This window comes from Hyla sarda, chromosome 2, assembly GCF_029499605.1.
Source record: "Hyla sarda isolate aHylSar1 chromosome 2, aHylSar1.hap1, whole genome shotgun sequence".
In the NCBI taxonomy this organism is placed as follows: domain Eukaryota; kingdom Metazoa; phylum Chordata; class Amphibia; order Anura; family Hylidae; genus Hyla; species Hyla sarda.
Window position 1 is genome coordinate 347,992,928 of NC_079190.1, and position 11,256 is coordinate 348,004,183.

General features: G+C 40.5%; 1 protein-coding gene across 1 annotated transcript in view; it reads left to right on the forward strand.

Annotated features, from left to right (window-relative positions):
- Nucleotides 1-11,023, forward strand: part of LOC130356543 (cyclin-dependent kinase inhibitor 1-like) — a 69,745-nt gene extending 58,722 nt beyond the window's left edge. Inside the window, exons 2-3 of the mRNA XM_056558229.1 lie at nucleotides 3,743-4,073; nucleotides 5,251-11,023. Of these exons, the coding sequence (XP_056414204.1) occupies nucleotides 3,743-4,073; nucleotides 5,251-5,312 (393 nt within the window). The 3' untranslated portion in view covers nucleotides 5,313-11,023. The remainder of the gene's footprint in view (nucleotides 1-3,742; nucleotides 4,074-5,250) is intronic.
- Nucleotides 11,024-11,256: the final 233 nt, after the last annotated feature.

Genomic DNA, 11,256 nt, shown 5'->3' on the forward strand with positions numbered 1-11,256 from the left:
CAGTGCCGGAGGCTCGTGACCTCACGACCACGCCTTACTCGTGACGTCACGGCCACACCCCTCAATGCAAGTCTATGGGAGGGGGCATGAACTATAGCACCCGGCAAACTCTGGCAGGTACTAAGATGGGAAATGTATATCAAGCCACTTGCAAAATAATATTGTCTAATTGTGCATGATTGCTACCGATACAGAAGTGTGAATGGTCACCAATGATCTTGTAATAAGTGGGCAGGTTGAACAACACTTCTCACTGGCCCTGCACTTCAACACTGGCAAAAAAAGGGAATTTCACTGAGGATCACACTGACATTCAGAGCCTTTTGGTAGTGTATTGTTAAAGGGTTACTCCGCCCCTAGACAAATTAGAGGGGATAAGATGTCTGAGTGGGACCTCCGCGATCTTGGCTGCGGCACCCCAGACATCCGATGCATGGAGCGAACTTCGCTCTGTGCCAGATGACTGGTGATGCAGGGCGGAGGCTCGTGGCATCACGACCACGCCTCGCTCGTGATGTCACAGCCACATCCCTCAATGTGAGTCTATGGGTCACGCCCCCTCCCATAGACTTGCATTGAGGGGTGTGGCCGTGACATCACCAGTGAGGCGTGGTCGTGATGTTACGAGCCCCTGGCACTGCATCACCAGTCATCCGGCTCGGAGCGAAGTTCGCTCTATGCACCGGATGTTCGCTCCAGGTGCCGCAGCCAAGATCGCGGGGGTCCCGCTCAGACATCTTATCCCCTCTCCTTTGTCTAGGGGCGGAGTAACCCTTTAACAATACGCTACCAAAAGGCTCTGAATGGCAGTGTGATCATCAGTGAAATTCCAGTGTTGAAGTGCAGGGCCAGTGAGAAGTGTGGCTCAACCTGCCCACTTAGTACAAGATCATTGGTGACCATTCACACTTCTGTATCGGTAGCAATCATGCACAATTGGACAATATTATTTTGCAAGTGGCTTGTTACACATTTCCCATCTTAGTACCTGGCAGAGTTTGCCGGGAGCTATAGTTCCTATACTGACCTTGCATCTTCCATATTAATCTGCCTATGAATGTCATAGAAGCTTGTACGGACAAGTTCCTCCAAGTGTGAGGGCAAGGTGCATGTTTGAGCAAGCTGGAACATGCCTGACTCACTGTGCAATGATGTCAGCACAAGACTGGGTGGGAACAGTAGTAATATGAGACTGGCAAACAAGACTATTTTTATCACGTCTGTTTTCCTTTTCCCAGACGATGAGGATAATGGCGTACAGGTTTAGTTTTTCTATACAAGTGGGATAGCCAAGATTCAGGTATCCGTAAATATTTACTAGAAAACTTAAGATTTAGTTGTATTGACACACAGCCTAAAGTGTAGCTCTGTGTTGAGGATTTAAAGTAACATTTTTATGTATTTTCAATGACAAATATGCTTTGAATACCGAGGCTGTACTGGTGTAAGGCTCGAATTCCACTTGTTTTTTTGGGGGGGGATGGGGGGGAGGGGGGGGACTCGAAGAAAAGCACCAATTCTGCCGCATGTTTTTTTTTTTTTTGGCCAAAAAACACTGTGGCCAGATGTTAGCTATAAATAAATGAAAAAATTCAAAATTATTTTTCCACTTTGCGTTTTTCAGTTTGGCGTTTTTTTTTTCCATCCTTTTGGCATTTTTATACTTCTTTTCAGCTCCTTGGCGGTTTTGCAAAATCGCAGCATGTTGAGCATATGGTGTTTATTTCCCCCTGAAATCGTGGTGTTCTTCTCCCATAGAAGTCTATGGGAGTAAAAAAAACGCCCCTAAAAATGTCATGTGGGTTTTAACTTAAGCGTTTTTGCAGGCGGTTTTATTCTTTTTTGGATTTTAGCGATCCAAAAAAGTGATGGAGATAACATTTTTTAATAACATTTCATAGGGTGCTATTAAAAAAAATAATAATAAAAAAGATCAGTCGTGATGGAAAAAATTGTATTTAACGAAATGTATCTTTTTTATAACAAAATTTTTATACATTTTTAAACAGGGATTAATTTATGTGTGAGGGCAGGGAACTAAAAATGTAGCCGACAATAATAAAAATGTAGTGTGTGTGTGTGTGTGTGTGTTTCACTTTTTTATTCTTTACATTTTTTAGGTATTACTTCTACTCCCAGCATGGAACACACTGTTCCATGATGGGAGTAGTAGTACCTGTACTAATTGACAGATTGCCCCAGTTCCGTCGCGATCCTTCTGTACAATTTATAGATGCGGCCGGATGCTCTTCTATGGTCCCCTGCGCTGCCGTATATATACAACTAATTATATTTCCCGCAGAGAGCTGTGATTGGCCAGATGGGTCCAGCCAATCACAACTCTCTGTGGGAAATATGAATAGGTAGAACCAAGTGGAATCCTAGCCAAGGAGTAAAGGATTGCAGAATAATTTTTTTTTGTGTGTTTTTTTTTTTGCCATACTAAATTCAGAGAGCCATAAATTTTTAAAACTTTTTTTAATTTTTTCTATATAGCTATATGATGCCGTGTTTTGATATGTGCTATGCAGGGCCTAAGGGTGTCGAGCATGACAAGGTTCAGAAGGCACCAGAAACTATCAATCATAACAAAAACAATTTCACCTGAATAAGTTGCTTAAGGGTCTATTCACATGTACATTATTCTGCGCAGATTTGATGCGCAGGATTTCAAGCTGTGTTCAGTTTACATTGAAATCTTCAGCAGAAATTCCTGCGCATCAAATCTGCACAAAATACTGTACGTGTGAATAGACCATAAAAGAGAACTAATACAAGCCGGAGGTTCCCTCCATAGCAGTGCAAGTATGTTGGGAGCTCTACAGAATGGCTTTATCGGTTCTCTATGGCCTCTGGGCTTTAGATAATGCATCCCTAAGCTACGGTATGGATGTAGTAGACAGTAACATGGGTACCCCGATCTTTTTGGAATAAAAAAATCCATCTGCCATATAAGAGAACAGTTGTATTGTAATAGGCAGTGCAATACTTAAAGGGGTACTCCCAGGGGTCAAGTCCTGGAAAAGAAAAAGTGAGGGAACTCATCCAAGATTTCCACTCAAAGGCGGGTCCTGCAGCATTCCTGCTAAAGGGAACAGTGTTCCTGCTGTGAAAAAAAGTGCAGGAACTCAGTTCCCATGCGTTCCATCAAGACTTGAGCCCTGGGTACTCCGCAGTAGACATCTTATCCACTACCCAAAGGATAGGGGATAAGATGTCTGATTGCAGGGGTCCCACCGCTGGGGACCTCCATGATCTCCCTGCTGCACTCGGCGTTCGTTTAGAGCATCAGGTGCAGCGCCGGAGGCTCGTGATGTCACGGCCATGCTCCTGACATCACGGCCATGCCCTCTCAATGAAAGTCATGCCCCCTCCCATTGACTTGCATTGAGGGGGTTTGGCCGTGACGTCACGAGCCTCTGCCCTGCATTCGCTCCGTTCACCGGATGTCTGGGGTGCCGCAGCTGACATTGCTGGGGTCCCCAGCGGCGGGACCCCCACGATCAGACATCTTATCCCCTATCCTTTGGATAGGGGATAAGATGTCTAGGGGCAGAGTACCCTTAAAATAATATACCATACTAATAACTTTTAAATGTTACAGTTAAAGACATAATGGCACCTAGGCCCGGGAACATCAGTTTTGTTTGCTGCTTTGTCACTGATATCTTTATATCTTCATGGTTATTGTTTATGTGTGATAGTTGGGATTCTTACCTTATAATTTTGTTCTATTTTGCAGAGAAATATGTTTTCTGCCAGAGCTATCCTACAAGCCAATGGTGGTAGTGAAAAGGTTTGTCGGAACCTGTTTGGAGAAGTGGATCATGAACAGCTTAAAAAGTATTATGAGACAGAGATGAGCAATGCTTTGAAAGAAGCCGAACGCACATGGAACTTTGACTTTGTGAGAGAGAGTCCATTGGAGGGGGATTATTTGTGGGAGAAAGTGGAAGACTCACACCAGGAGACTGCAGTAGAGGATGGGGACACCAGGCCTAGCCTTTTGTCGGTCCAGGAACTTGGAAGTACCGAATCAAATTGTTGCAAGCGAAAGCAATCGCTTATTACCGGTAATTGAAACATGTTGGTTGGATTTATTGTCAATGCAATAATCTGCAAGCACTAGGCATTGCACACCATACGGCAAAATTTCCACTTGTTTTTTTTTCTGGCAGTTTTTGGATATCTGCCACTGCAGTTTTTGAGCCAAAGTCAGAAGTGGATCCATAAGGGAGGAGAAGTGTAAGTCCTTCCTTTATATTTCCCATTTCTTTTGAATACATTTCTGACTTTGGCTCAAAAACTGAAGTTGCAGTATTCCAAAAACTGCCAGAAAAAATCCAAGTGGAAGCTTAGACCAAAAGTTGTAAGCATTCCCTTACAGTCTGTTGTTGCAAATCTTTATATCCTACTTCTTCCATAAAGCACTCACAATGGTCCAGGAAGGGTGTTTCATGGTGGGGTCTTTTGCATAGCTATCTGATTTTGATGTTTAGTATAGTGTGTCTAATTATGACATTGCATTGAACATCTGTCAATACCCTTTATGCATGCTGAAGATGAAACACATTTAAAGGGGGTTTCCAGTATATTAATTAAAAAAATCCAGGGTGAAAAAAACAGTCCTCACCCCTCGATTTGATGCTGCTCTGGTGTCCCCTGTCAAAAGTGCTGCAGTGATGTTCTATACCTTGAACATGTAACGCTACAGCAAATCACTGCCCTTAGGGGTCTCTTCCGATTTGTGACCACTGGGCCCAGTCATTGACTGCAGCATCATATGCACACAAACACTTCCAAAAGTGGGACACCGGTGCTGAGGTTGCCTTAGAGTAGAACACTCCTATGTTGGTTTTTGTCCCAAGTTCTGTCTGTGGGCAATTTTTTTAAAAGATAATGGAAAACCCCATAATCTCGACAGCATATTCTCAGGTTATGTAATGGGTGTTTGATGTCTAATCCCTGTTATCTCTGGTGAGATGGCCACTTTATACAGAAAGAGAATAAAGGGAAAGATGTCAGGCTGTAGCCGTACTAGATAAAGAAAAGACTGATTTAAATGTAAAAATGTATTAATATTTTAATGAATTGAGTTTTGTATTCTTAAACTTTATAAGAAACTTTAGTTATACAATTTCTTGTGAACTAATGAATGGTGATGCATTTTATATTCAAGTAAATGAGAAAAGTACAGTATGTCAGACCAACTGAAACCCAAACTTTCTTCCTTCTCTGCTCTTTCAACAGATTACTATCAAGTGAAACGCCGCTGTTCTCCGCTTCCTTCACCAAGTCGGTGTAGCCCGTGATTGGCTTTGTTCCAGATTACACATATGTTGTTTTCCAAGAGTCCTTCCTCAAGACAAGTCAAAACTTTCCATACAAGAATCTCAGTTTCAGGAAGTAAATCTTTACTTTGAAGATCCATAGACATATTCTTGAATGTAAGAAAGGTGGAAATGTTGAAGAAGCACTTCATAAGAGCCCCAGAGAGCAATTAACTACATTAATTGCCTTAGCAACAACATTTCGAGAAGGAGTCTCTTATTTTTGTATGTATGAAGAAATTCTCCATGAGGAAATAATATATATATATATATATATATATATATATATATATATATATATACTGTATATATGTATGAAAACACTGAGGGGCATGGGCAGTGTCAGAAGCTTTTTGTTTTTAGGGGGACTGGAAAAACTGCCATTATTTTGTGTTGGCTCAGAAAACTGTTCAATGAAGGTGCCATATGATCACACAGCATAGAAGAGAAAACGGCTTGGAGCACTCACCTCGGACACCAGGTATATAGTGCAGGAATAGCTTTATTCACATTACAGCTGGAAATACATAGCAGGGAGGTAGGGAGATGGAACACATGTGGGTAGGTTCGGCCGGTGGGCGACGGTCCATATCGCGCACTTGCGCTTCGTCAGGCCCCTCAGGGAGGTAGGGAGATGGAACAGCAGGGAGGTAGGGAGATGGAACACATGAGGGTATTTTCAGCCGGTGGGAGACGGTCCGTATCGCGCACTTGCGCTTCGTCAGGCCCCACAGGGGCTTGACGAAGTGCAAGTGCGTGATACGGACTGTCTCCCACCGGCTGAACCTACCCGCATGTGTTCCATCTCCCTACCTCCCTGCTACGTTTTTCCAGCCGTAATGTGAATAAAGCTATTTCTGCACTATATACCTGGTGTCCGAGGTGAGTGCTCCGAGCCGTTTTTCTTCTATGCTGTGTGATCATTATCTATGCTCTGCTGCAATTGAGAAGCACCACACGCGGACACACACAGTGAAGAGGCTGCATGTTTCCTGTATGCTAACAGGTTAATCCTCAGAGGTTTAGTGGATCGGGACAGTGCCAGGCCATCTACTCTACATGATAGACTTGTGATAAGGTGCCATATACTATGTCATCATGTTTCTATTTTTTTCCCTACTTAGTCTCGAAGTTGTACTTTCTGGAAAGGGGCGATTTGAAATTCTACATCCTGAAGATTAGCATTGTAGTTATTTAGGGCGGAGCCACTATTGGAAATCACATTGTGGTTATGGTGTATTGAAGTCAGTGGAGCTAAAAGTCATCAAAATACGAGATAGGAACATTGTGTCTCTGTATGACATAGAATTTGAGAATTCAGTTCTCTCTTTCCTGTTTGCAATTTGGACAGTGAAGGACGTGTGTGCAAATTAACAACGTCAGTACCACACTAAAGGAACGTTCATACTGGTGTGATGGATCTGTTTACGCATCCTTCAGTGGCTCTTGAAGGGGGTGGATACTTCTTACAAAGAGATAGCTATAGTAAAGAGTCTTGTAAGCAATGCTACATAGGAAAAAGTATGCAAAATAGATCTCCTTCAAAAGGAAGAAAACTGTCTCTAGTGCCACCTATAGGTAGCTACATTGAAAGTCAATATCTAAATTATTAGGCTGCGTTCACACGGCCGTTTAGACCCTTCCCGTTCTTCTCCCGTCAAAAATAAAAACGGACTTTAAGACTTTAAAAAATAAACGGACAATAACGGATGCAAATGGATGTTATCTGTTTGGATCCGTTATTGTTCAGTTAATCAACCCCCCAAAAAAAAATTTTGTGCTGAGCATGCTCAGAAGTAAAAATGGATCAAAAAACTGATTGAAAAAACGGTTGCAAACGGATGACATTAAAGGCTCATCCGTTTTCCATAGACTTCAATGTTAAATTTACTGTATCTGTTTTTTTTTCCATTCTTTTTGACGGAAGAAAAAATACTGCATGTGCCGTTTTTTTCTGCCGTCAAAAAAAGGAAATGAGTACAGACTGGTACAAACGGATGTAAACAGATTGTAAAAAAATCCCATTGACATGAATGGGATTTTTTTTTTAAACGTTTTTAATCCGTTTACAGCTTGCAAGAACAGAACCGAAACAGGGCTAAAAAAAAAGCGGGGACAGACAGCCGTGTGAACGCACCCTTAGCCTTATAACATAACTAGGGGTATAGGTGGCACTAGAGGGACAGTCCTCTTTATTCCATAGCAGAGGTAACTTCCATACACCCGCAGACCCTCAGAGCCACTGAAGCCCCGATCTCATCACACTGCACAGTATGAACCATAAGACAATGGCACCCATAAAAACCACTCCAAAGAAACAAGCAGCACATCCGAAAATCCAAAAGAACTTTATTACTTTACAGTTCTTAACTGGATTCTTTTTCATACTTCTTTTTGTATTTTGCAGGGTGGGCTTTAACCTTCTGATGGCTTTGCACTCTTTGACTAGGGATTTAGTGCTGCTTTATTTAGTGTGTTTGATAGCCATAATAATGTTAATTGTTAGATTGTATAATATGGTGGCACCTAAGTAATATATAAGAAAATATTATAGGCTGCGTAAAAAGGGGTGCACAAATTGAAAAAAGGTAAAGACTCAAATCATCTGGAGCTTATCTCCTAGATCAGGATGTTGTAAAGACACTTGTAAATTTTTGGGACCTGAAAAAAAGAAAAATTATTAAACTGCACATAACATGTCAAAAATGTACCCTATTAAGTCTACTTAGAAGTTTATACATACAAAGTTCAGTTAGCAATTGGTTGTAGAATTTAGTTTTATCTGAAGACAAACTACTGTAGCACTGTCAGTAGGGTGTTTTGGTTTTTTTGTCGTCCCCCCCAAAATTTTTCAGAATAAAAACATGTACAGATGTTTTTTCCTATTGACAACCCCTGCCCATATTATGGACGTCATAGAAGGGGGTGCTCAGGACTAAGGTAATAGTTTTTGCTCTGCTGAATCCGTCCTGTCCCTGTACTACCTGCTCAGTTATGGATTTTGGTGACTGGCATGCAGTACTACATTACACCTGCAGGGTGGCTGCAGGTGTAATGTATGGCTTGCTGCGGCCTCCTCGGAAGATGACCGCTTCTCACCAAGTCTTGATGTTGTGTTTTTTTGTAAATTGATGTAAAACTACTGTCTGACCTGTATATTCTTTCTTGTCAAGAGAATGGTTTAATTTATAAACTGGAGATTGTTATGTAGAATAATATTTTGGAGTTTATGCTAATATAAGGTAAGGGGGGTATATTTTGTCAAAGCATATATTAATTTAAGAAAATTTCTTTATGTTATTGTGGCAGCACTATTGAAAAAAATGTAAAATGTTCATAAAGCTCAAATTTGAGGCACTGAGCTCTACATTGCTTGCCTATTTTATGTCTGTTACCTTCCACAATATGTTTTTATTGCCAAAGATGGGAAGGATCCCTGTTAGGCTAAGTTTCCACTTGTTTTTTTTTTCTGGCAGTTTTTGGAATACTGCCACTGCAATTTTTGAGCCAAAGCCAGAAGTGGATTCAAAAGGAATAGGACATATAAAGGAAGGACTTATACTTCTCCTCCCTTATGGATCCACTTCTGACTTTGGCTCAAAAACTGCAGTGGCAGATATCCAAAAAATGCAAGAAAAACACCAAGTGGAAACTTAGCCTTAGGGATAAGGATATTGCACACAATAAGCCTTTATTATGTTTGATAGCTCTGCTCAGTTGCACATGTTGACAATAACAAGGCTTTTATCAGAATTCAGCATTATAACTGAAGATCAAATGTCTTTGTATAAGGTTATTTTATATTCCAGAATCCTCTACATTTTTTGTGGATTTGGTCTTCTTTTAGTATATAGAGTGAAATAGACTTTTCTTTGTATATATACCTATATAGTCACAGTCTACTTTCTAAAGCCCTTTTAATAATTGGAAGTGGAGCACATACCTATATAGTCACAGTCTACTTTCTAAAGCCCTTTTAATAATTGGAAGTGGAGCACATACCTATATAGTCACAGTCTACTTTCTAAAGCCCTTTAATAATTGGAAGTGGAGCACATACCTATATAGTCACAGTTTACTTTCTATAGCCCTTTAATAATCGGAAGTGGAGCACATATTGATCAGCCCATAGACATCAGAAATTAATTGACAAATAATGGTAAACTAGGGTGCCATGCGTGCCCAAGTGGAGAAGTTTGCAAAATGTGCATCAGAAAGCAGTGGCATACCCTCAATTTCTGCCATATATTCTATTTGATTTTACCTGGCTGGTTCTCCTGTTTCCTCTTAGTATAGGTATCTGGCAGCCATTCGTCTCCCCTGCTTCTTATGACAATAATCATTCATACCTATTTCTTCCTACATTTTCCCAAAGGCAAGATCCTATGTTCCGCATTAGCACTTTATTCTAGTAGACGTAAATGATAATACACTACAGAGCAATATAATGGTGTACTGGTTTTGTTGCCCGTATATACCTACGGTTTCTACATGACTTTTTTCCTGCTGGTCTATTTCTTAAATGCACCCCCATAGAAAAATCATCTACAGTTCTAATGCTGAATTGTACATGTATTGTAGGCCACGTAGCTAGAATTGTGAATGATATACACTTTCTAATAAAAACAAAGACCTGTCTCTACTCTTGACATGTGTTTTCATAATGTAGTAACAATTTAGGAGCAATTTCGGAGTAATTTTCCTAACTCTGCATTGTGAGGTTTCTTGTTATTCATTTTGGAAATGTATCAATACATTTACAACTTGGTATTATTATTCCCATTGTCTAGGGGCGATGTTCCCACACGCTGCAATTAGAGATGAGCGAACTTACAGTAAATTTGATTCGTCACAAACTTCTCGGCTCGGCGGTTGCTGACTTTTCCTGCACTAATTTATGCAGGATAAGTCATCAACTGCCGAGCCGAGAAGTTCGTGACGAATCGAATTTACTGTAAGTTCGCTCATCTCTAGTTGCAATACTGACTGGTTCCGAATCAGATGTTCAAGGACAGACCCTTAACTAGAAACTCCCAGTTGTCAATGTATTCATACATTTCTAGTAGAAATTACAAAGTAATGGCTTGACACAGAGTTTTTCGATAAAATGTTCCACAATTGTTATTTCATTAAGTTTTTGCCAAAAAAGAGGCATCAAGAGTAGTGACTTAAAGATCACATTGGTGGAAGCAATGCAGATGTAAAGTACTCATATTTGGGTTTGGAACTCTTAACTGCAGCAGGTGGAAACTTTTGTCTACATCTCTATGGTATATAACCACTTTACATACCCAGAATGTTTGAAGTAATGGAGGTGCCAGTAAGGCTTGGGTCACACACGGCAGCTTTTGAGCCAAAGCCAAGGGTGGATTTAAATGGAATGGGAAATATAAAGGAAGGACTTCTTCCTGCTGGATCCCCTTCTGGCTTTGGCTCAAAAACTGCTGTGACAGTGTGTGACTCCAGTCCTCTTTTAGTCTTTTCAATAGATTTCATATTGTGAGAAGTCATGTGTATGGCAAGGTTGGTATGTGTGGGTCCCCTTTCCTGCAGGCTCTTGATTTCCTTGTTTACTATGAAGCACTTTTTAAGCCACATTATTAGCACTACTTTTGTTGTAAATACGGTTTCAAAGTTTGTTGGATTCCAGATAAATAATGTAACTATTTATTGTTAATAAAGAACTACAAGGAGCTGCGTGGGTCGTTGTGTACTTTATTTACTTTAACACCAAAGTGCTCAAAACCACTTTGTTGTATGCACTATATATATATATATATATATATATATATATATATACACACACATATATTATAATATTGTGTGTGTCTATATGTATATATGGGTGTATTTTTTTTTCTTATTTAGGGGCTGTTCTCATGATGACTTTACTATTCATCAGATGCATACAGTCATGGCCATAAAT